Source organism: Pan troglodytes, chromosome 20 (genome assembly GCF_028858775.2).
Source record: "Pan troglodytes isolate AG18354 chromosome 20, NHGRI_mPanTro3-v2.0_pri, whole genome shotgun sequence".
Lineage (NCBI taxonomy): Eukaryota > Metazoa > Chordata > Mammalia > Primates > Hominidae > Pan > Pan troglodytes.
In genome coordinates this window covers 25,208,297-25,231,274 of record NC_072418.2, presented here as the reverse complement: position 1 = coordinate 25,231,274, position 22,978 = coordinate 25,208,297, and the positions used below count along the sequence as shown (strand labels likewise).

Genomic DNA, 22,978 nt, shown 5'->3' with positions numbered 1-22,978 from the left:
GCGGTGAGCCACAGTACTCCAGCCTGAGCAACAGAAGGAGACTCGAAATAAAAAAAAAAAAAAGAAGTACGCTAAAAAACAAATAGCGGCCAGGCGCGGTGTCTCACGCCTGTAATCCCAGCACTTTGGGAGGCCGAGGCGGGTGGATCACCTGAGGTCAGGAGTTCAAGACCAGCCTGCCCAACATGGTCTCTACAAAACCCCGTCTCTACAAAAAATAGCCAGGCGTGGTGGCACGCGCCTATAATCCAGCTACTCGGGAGGCTGAGGCAGGAGAATCGCTTGAACCCGGGAGGTGGAGGTTGCAGTGAGCCGAGATCATGCCATTGCACTCCAGCCTGGGCAACAGAGTGAGACTCCGTTTCAAAAAAAAAAAAAAGTTAATAATCTGAATTACGGAGGAAAAGTTAGCGTTTAGAATTGTCAGAAGGAGCTGGAAATTTAGTATTTTACTTTAAGCCACAGTTAGGCTAGAGTAAAGGAGGATTGGGGGGTACATTTGAGATCCTTCTTGAAAAACATGTAAAAAATGCAGGGCATAGCCAGAAGCGGTGGCTCACGCCTGTACTCCCAGCACTTTGGGAGGCCGAGGCGGGCGGATCACGAGGTCAGGAGTTTGAAACCATCCTGGCCAACATGGTGAAACCCCGTCTCTACCAAAAATACAAAAATTAGCCGGGCGTGGTGGCAGGCGCCTGTAATCCCAGCTACTCAAGAAGCTGAGACAGGAGAATCGCTTGAAACAGGAAGGCGGAGACTGCAGTGAGCCGAGATTGCGCCACTGCACTCCAGTCTGGGCGAAAGAGTGAAACTCCGTCTCAAAAAAAAAAAAAAGAAAAAAAAGAAAATAGTTAAGTGATATGGAATTAGGCTGAGGTGGAAATCTACTCTCAGGATTTCTACTTAAAAAAAAATCTAACTCAAATGCATTTATTTATTTTTAAAAAATTACTACATTAGAGGAAACGAAATTCAGTCTTAACCAAATATAAACAGCTAATTAAGCTCTGATTACATAATCAGGAAATTTGTAGGCTCAAGGTGGAAATTAGGAAACTACGTAACTGTGCCTGATTACAGAATTTGGGTTTTTTCATCATGCATCTTATAAAAGTCTTTTCTTCAAGCCCCTCTAATGGAACACAAACTACAACCCATAGGGGTGCTCTATAATTTTTGAACAACTCTTTAAATTCTTTAATATTTTTGCGATGACTCCCATAAATATTTCAGAGAAAAGATGAACTAGGAACCCCACGGACCAAAGCTGTTCCCATTCAGGAACTCCTCACCCGAGTCAGGATTCTCCCCTGACGACCCTCCCCTGGTCCCTGCACAATCTGGGAGAGACTCGGCGCTGCGGGTGCAGAGCTGCCCAGAGAGGGCTCCAGGCCAGGGCACGGTCACTGCCAGGGAAGAGACAAGACGCTCGGGCCCGGCTGTCAGTACAGCCGCCATCTTATCGCTGAAGGTGTCTGAGGCCGAGCCAGGCTAGAACTCCGAGCGCAGATTGTGGGGCTGACTGCAGGGGAGGCCTGAGTCCCGCCACAGCCACTTCCCACCGGTTCCAGCCAGCCCTTCCCCTCTCTCGGGATGTCGGACCCGGTACTCTCACCATTTCTAGGCTTCCAGGGAGTCCTGGCGTCTTAGCTGTGGATCTCCCAATGCATGTAGGTCAGCAGGCCACAGAGACCAGGAACTCAAAAGGCCGCGCCAAATCCCGGAAGCCGCCCTGTCCGCTCTAGCTGCGGGTCTGATTGGACGGCTCTTAGTCAAGCATCCCTGATTGGATGCCGTTTAAGGCCCCGCCCATTCAGGCCTGGAGTGACAGAAGACGTGATCAGATGCTGGGTTCAATGAAGAAAGAGTGACAGCCTAAGCTGTGGCGTTTTCAGGCAGGGCTTCCTCCCTGAAATGAGCCAGGCCCACCCCAGAGGGGATCTGCCATTAACTTTGTGTATAAGGTCATATGCATTTATAAATAATATACTATATGGCTATTCACAAAGGAAAAGAATATAATAACAGCTATTTTAAAATTTCGGCTTTTATGACCTTCCTGGCTTCAGTTCTTTAAAGAGGCAGCCTAAGATTTTATTTATTTATTTATTTATTTATTTATTTATTTATTTTTGAGACAGAGTCTCGCTCTTGTCGCCTAGGATGGAGTGCCGTGGCACAATCTCGGCTCACTGCAACCTCTGCCTTCCGGGTTCAAGCGATTCTTCTGCCTCAGCCTCCTGAGTAGCTGGGATTACAGGCGCCTGCCACCATGCCCGGCTAATTTTTGGACTTTTAGTAGAGACAGGGTTTCACCCTGTTGGCCAGACTGGTCTCAAACTCCTGACAGGTGATCCGCCCGCCTCGGCTTCCCAAAGTGCTGGGATTACAGGCGTGAGCCATCGCGCCCGGCCAAGATTTTTTTTTAAAAGGCAATCTTCTGAAATAAAATGTGAGCCACATGTGAATTTTAATTTTTTTTTTTTTTTTTTTTGATACGGAGTCTCGCTCTGTCGCCTAGGCTGGAGTGCAGTGGTGCGATCTTGGTTCACTGCAACCTCCGCCTCCCAGTCTCAAGTGATTCTCCTGCCTCAGCCTCCTGAGTAGCTTGGATTACAGGCACCCGCCACCACACCCAGCTAATTTTTATATTCTTATTAGAGACAAGGTTTCACCATGTTGGGCACGCTGGTCTCGAACTCCTGACCTCAGGTGATCCGCCCGCCTCGGCCTCCCAAAATACTGGGATTGCAGGAGTGAGTCACTGCACCCGGCCATTGCCAAACTTTAAAAAGAAAAAGGTAGTATTCAAGACCATTTCAGCCCTTCACCAAACTAGCACACTGTCAGTTCTCAGGTTTCTACTGTCCTGAGCAAACAAGGTCAGCCAGATTTAAGCTTTGTAAAACAGATTCTGTATCTCAATGGGAGCAGCTGTAAAAGCATCTGGCAATGGGCATGGATATAGGAGGGGTGAAAAATTGCTATGGCTGGGCATAGTGGCTCACGCCTGTAATCCCAGCACTCTGGGAGGCCGAGGTAGGTGAATCACCTGAGGTCAGGAGTTCAAGACCAGCCTGGCCAACGTGGCGAAACCCTGTCTCTAAGAAAAATACAAAAATTAGCTGGACATGGTGGTGCGCACCTATAATCCCAGCTACTCAGGAGGCTGAGGCAGGAGAATTGCTTCAACCCAGGAGGCAGAGGTTGCAGTGAACCAAGATCGCACCACTGCACTCCAGCCTAGGCGACAGAATGAGACTCCATCTCAAAAAGAAAAAGAAAAAAAGAAAAATTGCTGCAATTTTTACAATCAATATTATTCTGCCTTTTTTGCATATGTGGTTTATACAACTCTTTTACATCAAGAAACTTGTCCAAAGACCCACACCTACTAAGTGGCTGGGCTGAAACTCAGAATAAACTGAATTTGTTGATCTATGCTCCCCCATAGATGGGGCTTCTGCAGACCCATGAAATACTGGAGAATTATACTTTTACACTAGAAGCTGGATTTTTTTTTTTAGATTTGTGCCTGTGTAGTACTCTTTATTATTGAGAATAGTCCTGTCAAGAAACTGCAGAAGCACACGGTGCCTCACACTTGTAATCCTAGCACTTTGGGAGGCTGAGTTAAAAGAATCACTTGGGTTCAGGAGTTCAAGTACAGCCTGGGCAACATAGTAAGATCCTATGTCTATGAAAACAATTTTTAAAAATTAGCCAGGCATGATGTTGCCTGCCTGTAGTCCCAGGTTGCTGAACCAGCAGGATTGTGTGAGCCAAGACAATTAAGGCTACAATGAGAAATAATTGGTTACACCACCACACTCTAGCCAGGATAAAAGAGTGAGACACTGTCTCAAAAAAAATTGCAGGAGCATTTTGAACAGACATAGGATAATTTGAAAGAAAAGCTGAGAGATAAGCTTAAAAAGTCAAAGCCCAAGAATATTATTTATTTTTCATCATAGACATAATTTCAAAACTTGTAAAAGAAAAAAAAAACTTTAGAGAAATTAAATTTAACAGGCTTAAACTGAGCAAAAAATGATTTGCAAATCAGATACCCTGTGGATCCAGAGTAGGCTCAGAGATACTCCAGCATAGCTACATGGTGGAAAAAGCAAAGTGGCATACAGAAAATGCAAGGATGTACAGAAAGAGCCAGATTGATTACAGCTTAGAATTTGCCTTATTTGAACATGATTTGAACAGTTGACATTCTTATATTTGCCAATACAATGTGGCTGGTACAAGAATGGGTACAGTCTATTTATTTATCAAGTTAGGTTTCAGTTTAGTATGAAAAAAAAACCTAAAAAAATTAAACATGAAAGTGGCAGCATTAGAATATAATTAATTTAACAATTTCTCCCTTTTGGTCATCTTCTCAATTTTGAGAGATATATCAAAACTTTAGATATTGATATCACTCTGTTGTCATCAAAAATGTACTTATTGGCCAGGCGTGGTTGTTCACGCCTGTAATCCCAGCACTTTGGAAGGCTGAAGCAGACAGATCACCTGAGGTCAGGAGTTCAAGACCAGCCTGGCCAACATGGTAAAACTCTGTCTCTACAAAAATACAAAAATTAGCCGGGCACGATAGCAGGTGCCTGTAATCCCAGCTACGCCAGAAGCTGAGGCAGGATAATCACTTGAACCCAGGAGGCAGATGTTGTAGTGCACGGAAATCTCGCCACTGCACTCCAGTCTGGGCCACAGAGCAAGACGGCATCTCAAAAAAAAAAAAAAAGAGTACTTATGTAGTGTCAAATCCTACTGTAAAATAGCAGAACTGTGTTTTTTTTTTTTAAGTAGAAACATGGGCTTCCGGTTATTTTATTATGTTTGTTTGTTTGTTTATTACTGAGATGAAGTTTCACTCTGTCACCCAGGCTGGAGTGCAAGGGCGCAATCTCAGCTCACTGCAACCTCTTCCTCCCAGGTTCAAACGATTCTCCTGCCTTAGCCTCCCAAGTAGCTGTGATTACAGGTGCCTGCCACCATGCCTGGCTAATTTTTGTATTTTTAGTAGCGATGGAGTTTCACCATGTTGGCCAGACTGGTCTTGAACTCCTGACCTCAAGTGATCCACCCACCTCAGCCTCCCAAAGTGTTAGTATTACAGGTGTGAGCCACCGTGTCTGGCCTATTATTTATTTTTTAAAGGGTTAGAAGGGGCTTCCTTGTGTTGAAATCTGCTGTTTCCAGAAGAAAAATATAAACCTGGCCTGTTTTAGGATCTACCTATTTTCTTCAATTTTCAGTTGGATTATGTCACATTTAGCACAGGTGACTCATTTTGGTTTGGTTTGGTCTGTTTGGAACTAGTGTACAAGCTCAGTTTAGAACGATGGCCTCCAATAACTTTGTTTTGTTTTGTTTTTTTGAGAGGGAGTCTCGCTCTGTCACCAGGCTGGAGTGGAATAGCGCAATCTCAGCTCACAGCAACCTCTGCCTCCTGGGTTCAAGCGATTCTCTTGCCACAGCCCCCTGAGTAGCTGGGATTACAGGCACGCGCCACCAAACCCAGCTAATTTTTGTATTTTTAGTAGACATGGGGTTTCACCTTGTTGGCCATGATGGTCTCCATCTCCTGAACTTGTGATCTGCCCGCCCCGGCGTCCCAAAGTTCTGGGATTACAGATGTGAGCCACCACCCCCCGCCAACTTTGTTTTTTAAAACCCTGGCTTTTTGGTGAAGTTCTTACGTAGGTCAGAGTGTGACCAAAACTCTAGGCCTTAGTGCCACTCTCAATTTCCATTATTTCGGGTTTTTGTCCTTATAATGTTATTCACAGGTTATGGTGTCTTCATAGTCACATATGTCTTTGAGTTTCTGTCAGGCCAGTCAACGAGAGACTATTTAACATTCTAGAGATGACTGCATGCAAACATTTATAATTTTTGAGAGAATACGGTGCAGTAGGGATACTACAATTTTATTTATTTATTTATTTTAGATGGAGTTTCACTCTTGTTGCCCTGGCTGGAGTGCAAAGTCACAATCTCAGCTCACTGCAACATCCACCTCCCGGGTTCAAGTGATTCTCCTGCCTCAGCCTCCCGAGTAGCTGAGATTACAGGCATGTGCCACCACACCCAGCTAATTTTATTTTTGTATTTTTAGTAGAGATGGGGTTTCTCCATTTTGGTCAGGCTGGTCTCGAACTTGCGACCTCAGGTGATCCACCCACCTCAACCTCCCAAAGTGCTAGGATTACAGGTGTGAGCCACCACGCCCGGCCTGGGAGATTACTATTTTGACTAGCAGGAGAATAATGCCAAAAGTTGAAACAGGCCAGGCACGGTGGCCTGTTTCCTAACACTTTGGGAGGCCGAGGCAGGCAGATTACCTGAGGTCAGGAGTTCAAGACCAGCCTGGCCAACATGGTGAAATTCTGTCTCTACTAAAAATACTAAAAATTAACCATGTGCAGTAATGCGTACCTATAATCCCAGCCACTCTGGAGGCTGAGGCAGGAGAATCACTTGAACCCGGGAGGTGGAGGTTGTGGTAAGCCAAGATCATGCCACTGCTCTCCAGCCTGAGCTACAGAGCAAGACTTTGTCTCAAACAAACAAACAAACAAAAAACCAAAAAAAAAAAAAAAAATAGTTGAAACCATGCTTCTTAGCCAAGGTCCCCATGAACAACCAACTAAAATCCAATAGATTAAACAATTAGCTAGATAATGATCTACTCATTTCAACCAAGCAGCCTGTTCATTAATCCCCTACAACTGCATCTCTGTAATACACAATGTATTCTACCATGTGCAATTACAAGTATTAGCAATTACACAAGTAGTTCTCTGTTTACCCAGTAAGTAATCAAAAGAAATTCTATTATTTAGCACAACTTTAGTTAGAACATTTAATACCTATTGTGTAACCACAGCCTTTACATTAGAATCTGCTATACAGCCCTATTTTGGGGGATAAATTCCTAACCATTGCTTCATTTATGCTAAGCCATGGAAAAAATGATCTAACAAATGATGCCCATTCAGAAGAGTAATGGCCTGCTGGCAATGCTCTTTAACCTATTCTGAAGAAGTTATTTTTGACTTATGAAGTAGGTTAAAAGCAGTGGATCAATATTCTGTTTCTGATATTATGAGGCAACAAATGTTTCTTTAAAACTTCTCACTCACATTAGCCCTTCATCTTTTACCTATCAAGGTGAAAGTTTTGTTATATATAAGTTGGCAGCAAAATTCTCTACATATAAGTATACCCCATAAAGAGATACCTTTTTTATTTCTGTTGTTCGTAGAGCCATTAGAAAACTGTGAATGAACCCTTATTGGCTGGATCCAGGTATGGCAGTTATCACCATTCCTGTGAGCTGAGTTCATACACGAGTCCGCATTTGACTGGTGGCTGTATCCACATATGATAGTCACAATTCCAACTGTGGACTGTGTTCATGAGTCAGATTCAGGATTTTACCAGTGGGCTGTGTCCATGTGAGAGAGTGACAGTTATAACTATTGCCTGGGTGTGCATATGAAAGTCACAATCTCACCTCTGTGCTGAGCCCTGTTATAATACTCTCTGTACACTCGACTGCTTTATGTAATATGAGTAAGTGATGTAATCCTTTTTGATATTCATACAATTAGGAAACCCAGGACATTACTGGTTGCCCTAATGTTGGCTATGAAAGTTACAATCTCTCCTATTAGCTGAGTCCAGGTACAAGAGTCATCTTCATCCCTGTTAGCCGGGCATAGGTATATGTCACAATTCCACCTGGGAGCAGAGACCAGGCTAGAGCATCACATCCCCTGGGCACTGGACCAGAAATATGTCACAGTTCCCCTATGGGCAGGACCCAGGCAAGAGAGTCACATCACCTAAATGCTGGGCCTAGTGAAATGTCACAATGCCCCCTGTGGGTAAGGCTCAAAAACAGAATCAGATTACCTGGATGCTCAGCCCAGTGATATGATCCAAGCTTTCCTGTGGGTAAAGCACAGGCAGAAGAAGAGAGTCACATCATCTAGGTGATGAATCCAAAGATATATCAAAATGTCCCCTGTGAGCAAGGCTAAGGCAGGAGAGTCACATCACCCAGGTGCTAGACTCAGCAGTATGTCGTAATTTGCTCTATAAGCAGGGCCTGGGCAGGAGAGGAGAGTCACATTATCTAGGTGCTGGGTCCACTTACATGTCACAATACCATCCTGTGAACACTGCCCATGCAGTAAAATCACATTATCATAATGTTGGGCACTGCAGTATGTCACCATGCCCCCTGTATGCAGAAGCCAAACAGGAGAGGATATTCACTTCACCTGGGTGCTGGGCCCAGTGATATGTCACAATCCCTAATGTGAGCAGGGCCCAGACATGGGAGGAGAGTCATATCACCTAGGTGTTGGGCTCAGTGATATGCTACAATGCTCCCAGTTTGTAGGAACCAGGCAGGAGAAAAGAATCACATCACTAATGTGCTGGGCCCAGCAATATGTCAAAATCTCCTTTGAGGGCAGCACCCAGGAAAGAAAGTTACATCACCTAGATTCTTGACTCAATTCATGTCACAACACCATCTAAGGGCTTGGCCTACACAGACGAGTGGAATTACTCAAATGCTAGGCAAATAGGTCTGTAAAAATCACACATTCATGAAGCTTCTGTGGTTAGATTCATAATTCTGCACATGTCTCAGCTTTAGTTATGAGAGTCAACACCTCCTGTGAGTTATGTGCAAGTACAGGACTCACCATTTCAATGATATATCGGATCTGTGAATGAGAGTCCCAATCCCACCCAAGGACGGTGTCCTGGTATGAAAGTCACAGGCTCACGGGCATGTTGAATTCTTTCTCAAGAGTCACTACTCCACCTGTGGATGGGATCCACATATGAGAGTCACAATTTTAACTTTCGATTGCCTCTTAGTGTCAGATTCAGAACCTCAAGGTGATCAGTGTCCCTGTGGGAGGGTGACAACTTTTACATTTGGGTGGGTGTGCATATAAGAATCACAATGTCACCTCCGTGATTGGTACTGCTATGACATTCCATGTACCACTCAAAGGCTTTGTATAATATTCCTGAGAGTCACAATCTGCTCTGAGACTCTTGTGCTGTTATGACCCATGATTGTACCCTTGCCCTAAGCACAGGTATTAGAGTCAACCTCTCTCTAATTTGCTGCATCCAGGTATTAGAGTCATCATTACACCTGTCAGCTGGGTTCAGAAGTTAATTACCATCCTACCTGTGGCTAGATCCACATATACCAGTCACAATTCCAACTGTGAACAGCATTTACATGTGAGATTTGGGACCTTAACTGTAGGCTAAAAACATATGTGTGGGTAAAAATTCTAACTATTGGCTGGGTGTGCATTTGAGAGTCAAAATTTCACCTGTGTGCTGGGCTTTGTTATGACACTCTCTGCACCAGCTGAAAGCTTTATACAATTTGCATGAGTATTGTAATTTTCTCTGACCTTTCATGCAAGTAACAGACGAAGACTTTACCTGTTGCCCAAAGCCTAGCAGACAGAATCAATATTTCTCCTGGTTTGTGGGTTGAAGTATGACTGTCATCATTGTACCAGTGACCACGTCCCAGGCGTATGTCACAATCCCACCTGTAGCTAGGAACCAGGAAGAAGAGTCACATCACTTGGATGCTAGGACAGGAATATCTCAATCTGCACTATGAGCAGGATCAAGAAAGAAGAGAGTCACACCAACTGGGTTCTGGGCCTAGCGATATTCCACAGTCTTTCATGTTGCAGGTCCCAAGCAGAATAGGACAGTCACATTACTTAGAAGATGGGCCCAGTAATATGTAACAATGCCCACTGTGGGCAAGGCCCAGGCAAGAGATGATTGTTGCATTATCCTGGTTTCAGCAATATGTTGTAATTCCCACGGTTAGCAGGGCTTAGCAAAAGAAGTGAGTCACAAAATTTTTGTGCTAGTTTAAGCAATAGTTTAAAATCCCTTCCGTTGGCAGGGGCCAGGCAGCAGAGAAGACTCAAATTACCTAGGTGCTGGGTCCAGCAACATGTCATAAGTTCTTCTGAGGGTGAGATCCAGGCATAAGCAAAGACTCATTTAACTTATGTAATTGGCCCAGAAATATGTCACAATGTCTTATGTGGGGAGAACTATGGCAGAAGAAGCACATCACATAGGTGCTGGGCTCAGTGATATGACACAATCTTTCTTGTAGGCAAGGCCTAGGCACAAGAGGAGAGTCACGTCACCTACGTGCTGGATTCAGAGATATGTCACAATTACTTCTAAGTGACAGGTTCAGGCAGATGAGAAGAGTCATATTACCTTGGTGCTTGGCCTTGGTATATGTCACAATTCCATCTATGGGCTGGGCTCAGGCAGGAAACTAAAATCACTCAGGGTATGGGCAAAGACATATGCCACAATCACACCTGCAGAAAGATTCAGGGATGAGATAAACAATCCCAAACACTTCCAGCTCTAGAGATCATAGTCAAGATCTTCTGAGTGTTTGGTCTAAGTATGCGAGTCAGAATCTCAATAGTAGACTGGATTTGTGCATGACAGCCTCAATTCTTAGACTGTGTCCTGGTAGAAGAGTCACAGCCTCACTGGTGTGTTGAATATTGGTCCAAGATTCACTGTCTCGTCTGTGGACCTGATCCTCATATGAGAGTCACAATTCTAACTTTCAGCTCCTTTGAGTTTGAGATTCAGAACCTCAACAGTGGACTGTGGCTATTTAAGAAGGTGAAAATTCTTACTGTGAACTGGGCGTGCATACCAGAGTCACTATCTCACCTGTGCACTGGGCCCTGTTACCACACTCTTGGTGACACATGAGGGCTTTATACGGTATGCCTGAGAGCCACAACCCACTCTTGGATCTATGTGCTGGTATAAACTCATAATCTTACCCATTGTCCTAAGCCCAGGAATGAGAGCTAACATCTCTCTTATTGGCTAGATCCAGGTGTGAGAGTTCTCACTGTGCCTGTGAGTTGGGTACAGAAGTGAGTCACCATTTTACCTGTGGCCAGATCCAAATATAACAGTCACAATTTCAACTGTGGACTGCATCCACATGTGATATTTAGGACCAAACCAGAAGTCTTTTTCCATTTGTGAGAATGACAGCCCTCATTGTTAGCAGGGTAAGCCTATGAGAATCACAATTTTTTTCTTTTTTGAGATGGAGTCTCGCTCTGTTGTCCAGGCTGGAGTGCAGTGGCGCGATCTCAGCTCACTGCAAGCTTCGCCTCCCGGGTTCACGCAATTCTCCTGCCTCAGCCTCCTGAGTAGCTGGGACTACAGGCACCCACCACCACACCCAGCTAATTTTTTGTATTTTTAGTAGTGACAGGGTTTCACCATGTTAGCCAGAATGGTCTCAATCTCCTGACCTCGTGATCCGCCTGCCTCGGCCTCCCAAACTGATGGAATTACAGGCGTGCGCCACTGCCCCCAGCTGAGAATCACAATTTTAACTGTGTGCTGGAAACTGTTATGACACTCTCTGTACCATTGGAAAGGATCATACAACATGCATGAGTTTTACAATCTTCTGTGACCTTCATACAAGTAGAAAGCCCAGGACCTTGCCCATTGCTTGAAGGCTACCTATAAGAGTCAACATATCTCCTATTGGCTAGGTCCAGGTAATGCAACTAATCACTGTGCCTCTGAGCTGGGTCCAGAAATCAGTCACTGTTCAACCTGTTCCCAGATTTACATATGACAGTCAGAATTTTAACTGTGAACTGCACCTGCATGTGAGGTTCAGGACATCACCAGTGTGCTTCTTTCATGTTTGGAAGTGACAATCCTAATTGTTGGCTTGGTATGCCTGTGAGAAGTCACAATCTTACCTGTGTGGTAGACCCTATTATTACATTCTCTGTAGCACACAAAGTATTTCTAAAGTATGCATAATTTTTTTTGAGATGGAGTCTCGCTCTTGTCACCCAGGCTGGAGTACAATGGCATGATATCAGCTCACTGCAACCTCTGCCACCCGGGTTCAAGTGATTCTCCTGCCTCAGCCTCCTGAGTAGCTGGGATTACAGACGCACACCACCACAACTGGCTAATTTTTTGTACTTTTAGTAGAGATGGGGTTTCACCATATTGGGCAGGCTGGTCTTGAACTCCTGACCTCAGGTGATCCACCCGCCTTGGCCCCCCAGAGGACTGGGATTACAGGCATGAGCCACTGCACCTGGCCAGTTATGCATAAATTTTATAAACCTCTGTGACCTTTCTAAACGTAGGTGATCCAGGACTCTACCCACTGTCCAAAATCTAGCTAAGAGAGTCAAAATTACTCTTATTGGCTGGGTTCCCATATAAGCTTGACTATAATGTCTAAGAGCTTGAAAATACATATGTCTAAATTTAAGCTGTGTAAATGGAGCAGGCAAGAGATTCAGATCACCTGAATGCTGGACCAAAAATATGCCAATGTCCACTCTGTGGGCAGGGCTGTGGCAGTAAAGTCACATAACCTGGGTACTGGGCCCAGGAGTATTTCACAGTGCCTTCTGTGGGCAGGGTTCAGGCAGGAAAGTCACATTATCTGCATGCAGGACACAGCAATATGTCACAATCCACCCTGTGTAAAGGGCCCAGGCAGGAGAGAATATATAACCCAGGCGATGGGTCCAGCAAGATGTCACAATTCTCCCTGAGGACAGGGTCTACGCGGGAGAGTAAAATACCTTAGATGCTTGCACCAGGCATGTGTCACAATTCCATTTTGAGGCTTTACCCAGGCAGGATAGTCAAATCACTCAGGTGCTGGACCAAGGTATATGTCACAATCACGCCTGCAAGCAGGTCCAGAAATGAGATTCAAAATTCCATACATTTTCTGGCTCCAGGTATGAAAGTCAAGACCTTCTTTATGTTTGGTCCAAGTACATGAGTCACAATCTTAATGGTGGACTGTATTCCTGCGTGAAGACACAATTTCAAATGCAAACTGAGTCTCAATATCTGAATCACAGCCTCACAGCTGTGCTGAATCCTGTTCATTGAGTTACCATTCTACCTATGGACGAGATCCATGTATGAGAGTCACAATTCCAACTTTTGACTACCTCCACGTGGGAGATTCACAGCCTCAACAGTGGATGGTTTCCATTTAGGAGGGTGACAATGTTTACTGTTGGCTGAGTGTGCATAGGAGAGTCACAGTTTTACCTGTGTTCTCAAAAGTGGGCTCTGTTCATATGTGAGGGTGACAATTCTAATGGTTCACAGGGTGTGCATATGAGAAACACCGTATCACTTGTGTGCCGTGCTGGACCATATGATGACACTTTCTGTACCATCCAACTGCTTTATACCATAAGCAAGAGAGTGGTAATTTGATATTATTTTTATGCAAACAGGAGACCCAGGATCTTACCTGTTTCTCTAAACCTAGCTAGAAGAGACAGTATATCTCTTATTGGATGGTTTGAGGTATTAGAGTCATTATTGCATCTATGATCTGAACAAAGACATATGTCACAATCCCACCTGTGGATAGGAAGGAAGCAGGAGAGTCACATTACCTGGGTCTTGAGTCAGGAATATATTATAATATTCTCTGAGAGAAGGGACCCGGAAGAAGAGTCACATCATCTGGTTTTCTGCCAGGGATATGTGAATATCCTCTAATGAAAGCAGGGCACAGGCAGCAGAGTCAAATCACTTGGGTGCTGAGTCCAGTGATATGTCACAATTCTCCCTGTGAACAAGGCCTAGGCAGGAGAGACACACCACCTGGTTTGGGGGCCCATGAGTATTTCACAATTTTTCCTATGGGCAGCGTGCAGGCAGAAAAGGGTCACATCTTTTAAGTGACACGTGCAGAGATATGTCACGAGGTCCACTGTGAGCATGGCAGAGAAAGGAGATTTCCAACCCCTAGGTGTTGGGCCCAGCCATGTATCAGAATACTAAAAATTTGTGGGGGCCGGATAAAATAGGAGAGTCACATCGCCTAGGTGCTTGGTCCAGTGATATGTTACAATCCCCCCTTTTGGCATGGCCCAGGCAGAAAAGGAGAGTCACATAACACAGGTAATAAATGAAAAGGCATGTCATAGTATGCTGTATGAAAGCTCCAGGCAGAAGAGTCGAATCACCTAGGTGTTTGACCCACACATATGTCACAATACACAATGTATGCAGGGCCTGGGAAAAAGAGGAGAATCACTTCACTTAGGTGCTGACCCTAGTGATACATCACAGTCCCATTTTGCTCAGAGCCCATCCAGTATGGGACAGTCACATCACCTAGATGGTGGGTCCAGCAATATGTTACAACACCCCCTGAAGATAGGTTTTAGGCAGGATAGTTACATATTGTATGTCAGAGGCCAAGAGATATGTTGCAATGCTTTCTGTGGTCATGACTCACAAAGTAAAAAAGAGTGCCATAATTTAAAAACTGGGATCAGCTGTATGTCAAAATCACCCTAGATGGCAGGGGTCAGTTATGAGAGGAGTCACATCACATAGGTGCTGGGCCAAGTGACATATCACAGTCCTCTCTGTCAAAAGGTCCTAGGAAGAAAACTATAGTCATATCACCTAGGTGATGGGCCTAAAGATATGTCATAATAAACCCTGTGAGCAGTGACCAGGAGGAAGAATTACATCACCTATGTGCTGGGCCCAGTGAAAAGTCACTCTCCCTTTTGTGGGCATGGCCCAGGCAGAAGAGGACAGTCATGTAACCTGGGTCATGGAGATATATCACAATCTCTCCTATGCTAAAAGCCCAGGCAAAAGAGTAAAGTTACATCAAATTGTTGATGGACCCAGAGATAAGTCACATTGCCTCCTGTGGGCAGGATTCAGGCAAGAACTGGGCATCACTTTGGTGCTGGACTCAGCAATACATCACAATGGCTTTCGAGGGCAGGGCCAAAGCCGAAGAAAAACATCATCTTGGTGTTGAGCCCAGTGATATGTCACTATCTCCCCTACAGGCAGGACCTAGAAAGAAGAATCATATCAGCTAGGTTCTGTGCCTAAGAATTAGTCAAAATCCCTCTGATGAGCAGGGACTATGCAGGAGAAGAGTCACATCACCTGAGTAATAGGTGCAGAGATAAGTCACAATTCCCTCTGTAGGCAGAGCCCAGGCAAGAGGGTTACATGACCATAGTGTTGGATGCAGCAATATAGCACAGTGGCATATCTGGGCAGGGCACAGGCAGAAGAGTCTCATAACCTGGGTGCTGGGTTCAGTGTTACATCACAAAGCCCCACTGCAAACAGCGCCAAGGGAGAAAAATATAATTGCATCACCTAGGTGCTGGGTCCACTGATATGTAACAATCACATCTGTGGGCTTGGGTCATACAGGAAAGTAAAATCACTCAGGTACTGGGCAGAAACATATGCCACAATTACACCTGCAAGAAAGTCCATAGATATGACTAACAGTCTCCCAAATGTCCTGGATTTAGATATGAGAATCAACATCTCCTGTATGTCAGATAAAAGTACATGAGTCACAATCTCAATTGTAGACTGGACCCTTGCATGGGGGACTCAATCCCTCCTGCCAACTGTGTCCCCTTGGTGAAGTTGCAGCCTCTAAGGTGTGTCTATCTTGGTCTTAGTCATCAACACACCTGTGGACTGGATCCATGTATGAGAGTCAATTATTCAATTTGTGAGTTCTTCTGGGTGTGAGGTTTAGAACCTCAACTAAGGGCTGTATTCATGTGGAAGGATGACAATTTTTAGTGTCATCTGTGTGTGAATATGTGTGTCACAATTTCACCTGCGTGCTGGGCCTTGTTAGAGCAATCTGTGTACCACCTGATGAATTTATATGATATACCTAAGAGTGGCATTTCACTCTGAGACCTTTATGCTGCTATGGACCAATGACTGTACCTGTGAGATTAAGCCCAGGTATGAGAGTCATCATCTCTCCAAGTAACTGGGTTTACATAGAAGAGTTCTCCCCTGCCTATTAGCTAGGTTTAGAAATGAATAACCATCTCAACTGTGGCTGGATATTTACATATGACCGTCACAATTCCAACTTTGAACTGCATCTGTGTGTGAGATTCAGGACCTCAGAAGTGTGCTCTGTTTATTCATGAGAGTATCAATCCTAATGGTTGGCACAGTGTGCACATGAAAAACACAATCTCACCTGTGTGCTGGGCCCTGTGATGACACTGTATGCCACCCAAAGGCGTTATATGACATGTGAGACAGTGGTACTCACCTACAACCTTTGTATAAAGAAGAGACCTAAGGATTTATTCATTTCCCTTAAGCCTTTCTGTGAGAGATAGCATTTCTTCTATTGGCTAATTCAAGGTATCAATCATAATCATACCTATGAGCTGGGCAAAGATACATGTCACAATCCTACCTGTGGTTATAGAGTAAGCAAGAAAGTTTCATCACTTTGGTTGTGGGCTAGCGATATGTCACAATTCTTCCTAAAGGCAGGGTCCAGAAAGGAGTCACATCACCTCAGTGCTGGGCCCAGCAATATGTCACAGTGCTCCCAGTGGGCAAGGTCCAAGCAGGACAGACACCTCACCTAATTGCTGGGCCCAGTGATATGTCATAATCTTTCTATAGAAAGAGTGCAAGCGGAAGAGGAGAGTCACATCTCATACATAATGAATTCAGAAATATGTCACAAGGGCCGCTGTAGGCATAGCCTAGGCAGGAGCTTCTTATCTCTTTGGTGTTTGGTGCAGTGATATGCCACAATACCCAAAATATGTAGGGCCCAGGCAATAGAAGAGAATTACATAACTTAGGTACCGGGTCCAGTGATATTTCACAATTCTCAAATTAGGCAGGGCCAAGGCAGAAGAAGATAGTCACACCACCTAAGTAATAAATAAAAAATGCATCGTAATACATCTCTAGGCAGGGCCTTTGTAAGATAGTTGCATCACGTAGCTGTTGGATTCAGCCATATTTTCAAATACACAATGTATGCAGTGCCCAGGAAAAAGAGGAGAGTCAAATTACCTAGGTACTGGGCAGAGAGACACTTCACAATTCCTCACTGGGCACAGCCCAAGCAGTGGAAAATAGCCGCATCACCTAGGTGCTGGTTACAGCAGTTATGTCACAATATCCCTTGAAACAAGGGTGAGGCAGGAGAGTCATATCACCCATGTGAGGGACCCAGAGATATGTCACACTGTCTTGTGTAGGCACAGGAAAGGCTGGAGGATCATATCACCTGGGTGCTGGACTCAGCAATATGTTACAATGGCCCATGTGGGCAAAACACAGGCAGGAGAGTCACATAGCCTACGTGCAAGGAGCAGTGATATGTCAAAATTCTCTCTATGGTCAGAACCAAGACAAGAGTGTAGATTCGCATTGACTAAATGCTGGATGCAGCAAGATGTCACTATCCAATCTGTGGGCTGAGCCCAGGCAGGACAGTAAATCTGCTCAAGTGCTAGGCTGAGGTATACGTCACAATCACAGCTGCAGGAAGGTCCAGAGAAGAGATTAACAATCCTGCACTTCTTGGTTTTAGGTATAAGAGGCGCCACCTCCTGTATGTTGGGTCTAAGTTTATAACCCACAATCTCAACAGTTTACTGAATCTGTTCATAAAAGCCTTAATCCCTCCTGCAGACAGTGTCCCTTTAGTGAAGTCAATGCCTCACAGATATGCTGGATCTTGGTCTGAGAGTCACCAACCCATCTGTGAACTGAATCCATTTATGCATCAATTTTTCAATTTCAACTTACTTTGGGTGTGAGATTCAGAACCTAAACAGTGGCCTGTGTTTATCCGGAAGAATGACAATATTTACTGTCAGCTTGGTGTATATATGAGTGTCACAATCTTACCTGCATGCTGTGCTCTGTTAGGACACCCTCTGTACCACCAAAGGGCTTTCTACAATATACATTAAAGTCACAATATGCTCTGAGACATTTGTGCTCATGTAGATCCATGATCCTACCTGTGGCCCCAAGCCCAGTAATGAGAGTCAACATCTCTCCAGTTGGATATGTCCAGATAGAAGAGATCTAACCTGCCAGAATTAGAAACACATCACCATCCCAATTGTAGCTGGGTGTTCACATATGACAGTCACAATCTGAACTGTGGGCTGTGTCAACGTGTGAAATTCAGGACCTCTCCAATGGGCTCTGTCCTTGTGTCAGGGTGACAGTCTTAACAGTTGATGGGATTTGCATACAAGAAACACAATCTCACCTTTTATTGTGCCCTGTGATGACATTTTCTGTACCCCTCAAGGGCTTTATATGATATGTAAAAGAACAGTAATCCTTTATGGCCTTTACACAAAGAGGAGACCCATGATCTTACTCATTTTCCTAAGTCTAGCTATCGGAGGTAGTATCTCTTCTATTAGCTGGTTTGAGGTATGAGGTAACCAATGAACCTGGTAGCTGGCCAAAATATATGTCACAATTCTACCTGTGGCTAGGGAGCAACCAGGAGAGTCACATCAAGTAGGTTTTTGGCAAGGGTATGTCAAAATCTTCCCTGAGGGCAGAAACCACGCGGGAGTCATATCACCTAGGTACTCAGCCACAGATACAGTACAATCCCCTCCTGAAAGCAGAGCACAGGCAGCAAAGCCATATCACCTGGGTGCTGAACTCAGTGATATGTCACAATGCTCCCTCTGGGCACAGCCTTGGCAGGAGAGACACATCACCTGGTGCCTGGGTCCAGTGATATATCACAACATTTTCTGTGGACAGGATGCAGGCAAAAGAGGAAACTCACATATCTTAGGTGTCAGATACAGAAATATTTTACAAGGCCCCTTGTGGGCAAGCCAGAGCATCCCAGCCCAAAGGAAGGACACCTAGCAATATGTAACAATACCTAAAATATGTGGGGCCCAGGAAAAACAGAAAAGTAGCATAACCTAGATTCTGGGCCCAGTGATATGTCAGAATTCTCCCTTTCAGCAGGGTTCAGGCAGAAGAGGAGAGTCACATCACCTAGGTGATAAATGAACAGATATATTATAATACCTCTGTAGGCGAGCCCAAGCAGGAGATTTGCATTATGAAAGTGTTGGGTCCAGGTAGGAGAGAAAAATCACATCACCTAGGTGATAGGCCCAGTGACATATCACAATCTGTTCTTGGGTAGAGACCAAGCAATAGAGGAAAGTCAATTCACCTGGGTTCTAGGGCCAGTGATATGTCACTATGCTCTCTGTGAAAAGTGCTAAGGCAAAAGCATAGGCTCACGTCACCTAGGTATGAGTTCAGTGATATGCCACAATTCCATCTGTAGGGCCCAGGCAGAAAGGTTAAATCACTCAGGTGCTGGGAAGAGGCATATGTCACAATCACATGTGCAAGAAGGTCTAGGGATGAGATTAAGAATCCCACACATGTCCTGGTCCTAGGTATGAGAGTCAATACCTGCTGTATGTTGTGTCTAATTACATGAGTCACCATCTCAAAGGTGGTCTGGATCTGTATTTGAAAGCCTCAATCTCTCCTGTGAATTGTGTTCCCCTAGTGGAGTCAGAGGCTCACAGGTGTCCTGAATCTTGCTTTGAGAGTCAACAAAACATCTGTGGACCAGAACCACATATGTAATTCAATTTTCCAACTTTCAGCTGTCTTTGGGTGTGAGGTTCAAAGTCTCAACAGTGGGCCATGTTCATATGGGAGAATGACAGTCTTTACTGTTGGCAGGGTGTGCACATGAGTGTGATAATCTCACCTGTGTGCTTGGCCCTATTATGTCACTCTTTGTACTATCCTAGGGCTTTATACAGTTTGAATGAGAGTTACAATCGAGTCTGAGACTTTCATGCTGGTATAAACCTATGAGTGCATCTAAGGTAATTAAGCCCAGGTATGAGTCAACATCTTTTCAATTTTCTGAAACCAGATAGAAGAGCCTTCATCTTCCTATGAGCTTCATTTAAAAATGTTTTGCTGGCCGGGCGTGGTGGCTTACACCTATAATCCCAGCACTTTGGGAGGCCGAGGTGGGCGGATCATAAGATCATAAGATCACAAGACCAGACTGGCCAACATAGTGAAACCCCATCTCTACTAAAAATACAAAAATTAGCCGGGCTTGGTGGCACATGCCTGTAGTCCCAGCTACTTGGGAGGCTGAGGTAGCAGAATCGCTTGAACCTGGGATGTGGAGGTTGTGGTGAGCCAAGACCAAGCCACTGCACTCCAGCATGAGCAACAGAGCAACACTCCATCTCAAAAAAAAAAAAAACAAAAAAGTTTTGCTGCCCCAAATTTGACCAGATGCTCACATATGATAGTCACTTTTTTTGTTTGTTTGTTTGTTTTTGAGACGGAGTCTCACTCTGTCATCCAGGCGGGAGTGCAGTGGCTCAATCTTGGCTCACTGCAACACCCACCTCCTGGATTCAAGTAAATCTCCTGCCTCAGCCTCCCAAGCAGCTGTGATTACAGACACCTGCCACAATGCCTGACTAATTTGTGTATTTTTAGTAGAAATGGCCCATGTGGGCAGGGAACAAATAGGAGAATAACATAAACTGGGTTTGGGACCCAGGAATATATCAGTGTCCCCTGTAGGCATTGCCAAGAAAAGAAAGACTTTCATTACTTGGATGCAAGGCCCAGTGATAAGTTGCAATCCTCCCCACTCCAACCCGAGGGGCAGCACAAAAGCAGGAGTATGGAGTCACATCTCCTAAGTGCTGGGTTCTGCCATGTGTCACACTTGCATCTATGGACTGGGCCCAGGCAGGAGAGTCAAATCACTCAAGTACTAAGCAGAGGCGTATGTCACAATAACACCTGCAAGACAATTTAGAGATTAGATTAACAATCTTACACATGTCCCATTTCTAAATTTGAGAGTCAACACCTCCACCAGTCTGGCCAACATGGTGAAACTCCGTCTCTACTAAAAATACAAAAACTAGCCAGGCATGGTGGCGGGTGCCGGTAATCCCAGCTACTTGGGAGGCTGAGGCAAGAGAATCGCTTGAACCCAGGAGGTGGAGGTTGCAGTCAGCCAAGATCATGACACCGTACTCCAGCCTGGGTGACAAAGTGAGACTGTGTCACAAAAACAAAACAAAACAAAAACAAACAAACAAACAAAAAACACCTTCTATATGTTGAGTCTAAGTACAAGAGTCACAGTCTCAATGGTGCACTTGATTCGTTTACGAGGGCCTCAGTTTCTCCTACAGACTGTGGATGCTTACTGGAGTCACAGACTCACAGGTGTGCTGAATATTGGTCTGAGCATCACCAACCCACCTGTGAACTGAATCTACATATAAGAGTCAATTTCGTACCTTTAAACTGTTTTCATGAGGGAGACTTGGGACCTCAACAGTGGGCTGTGTTCATGTCAAAAGACGACAATTTTTACTGTTGACTGGGTTTGCATATGAGTGTCACAATCTCACCTGTGTGCTAGGTTTTTTAAGACCCAGTACCACCCGAGAGCTTTCTGCAGTATTAGTGAGAGTTACAAACTGCTCTATGACCTTCACGATGGTATGGACCCATGATTATACCTGTGGAACTAAGCTCAGTTATGAGAGTCAACATCTCTATAATGGGCTGGTTCCAGATAAAAGAGTCCTCACCTGCCTAGGAGCTAGGTTGAAAATCACCATGCCAACTGCAGCTGGATGTTCACATATGACAATCACAATTTCAACTGCAGACTGCATTCACGTGTGAGATTCAAGACCTTACCAGTAGGCTCTGTTCATGTGTGAGGGTGACAACCCTGATGGATGACAGGGTGTGCACACAAGAAATGTCATGTTGGCCGGGCGAGGTGGCTCACACCTGTAATCCCAGCACTTTAGGAGGCTGAGGCAGGTGGATCACGAGGTCAGGGATCGAGACCATTCTGGCTAACACGGTGAAACTCCGTCTCTACTAAAAATACAAAAATTAGCCAAGCGTGGTGGCGGGCACCTGTAGTCTCAGCTATTGGGAAGGCTGAGACAAGAGAACTGCTTGAATCCGGGAGGCGGAGGTTGTAGTGAGCACCAAGATTGTGCCACTGCACTCCAGCCTGGGGGACAGAGAGGGACTCCGTCTCAAAAAAAAAGAAATGCCATGTCACCTGTGTGCTGGGCCCTGTGATGACACCCTCTGTAACACACGAGGGGCTGATGTGATATATAAGACAGCAGACATCCACTGTGATCTTCATACAGAGAGGAGAAATGGGATCTTATCTATTTCCCAAAGCCTAGCTTCAAAAGATAGTGTCTCTCCTATTGGTTGGTTTGAGGTATGAAAGTTATTATCTCACTGATGAGTTGAACGAAGATATACTTCACAATCCTACCTGTGGATAGAGAGTGACAGGAGAGTCACATCATTTTGATGCTAGGCCAGGGATATATCGCAATCTTCTCTGACGGCAGGAAGCAGAGAGAAGAGTCACATCACCTGGGTACTCAGCCAGGTCTATGTTACAATCCTATTCTGAAAGCAGGACACAGGCAGGGCACAGGCAGCACAGTCACAGCACCTGGGTGCTGGGCCCAGTGATATGTCACAATGGTCCCTGTGAGCAAGGCCTAGGAAAAGGAAACACATCATCCTGTTGCTGGGTCAATGTTATATCACAACCTTCCCTGTGGGCAGGGTGAAGGCAGCAGGGGAGAGTCACATCTCCTAGGTGACAAATGCAGAGATATGTCACGAGGCTCTTGAGAGTGGTAGGGCTAAAGTTCTGTTTACAATACACAGGTCGGCACCTCCCATCTTCTAGATGTTTGGCCCAGTGATATGTCATGGTACTCAGAATATGTGGGGCCCATTCAAAAGACAGGAGTCACATTACCTAGGCATTAGGCCCAGTGATATGTCACCATCCATATTTTGGCAGGGGTCTGGCAGAAAGAGAAAGGCAAATCACCTAAATCATGAATGTAAAAATATATCATAATACCCCTGTTGGGCAGGGCCCTTGCAGTAGAGTCACCTCACCTAGATATTGGGCCCT

General features: G+C 44.9%; 1 protein-coding gene across 3 annotated transcripts in view; it reads right to left on the bottom strand.

Moving 5' to 3' along the window:
- Nucleotides 1–22,479, bottom strand: part of ZNF723 (zinc finger protein 723) — a 48,910-nt gene extending 26,431 nt beyond the window's left edge. For 2 of the 3 annotated variants that reach the window (XM_016946944.2, XM_016946943.3), the window contains exon 1: nt 1,616–1,709. In XM_016946944.2, the coding sequence (XP_016802433.2) occupies nt 1,616–1,618 (3 nt within the window). In that variant the 5' untranslated portion in view covers nt 1,619–1,709. Of the gene's footprint in view, nt 1–1,615; nt 1,710–8,741; nt 8,864–9,507; nt 10,428–22,315 lie in introns of those variants that run through there. The other variant, XM_054672874.1, reaches the window with a different exon arrangement.
- Nucleotides 22,480–22,978: the final 499 nt, after the last annotated feature.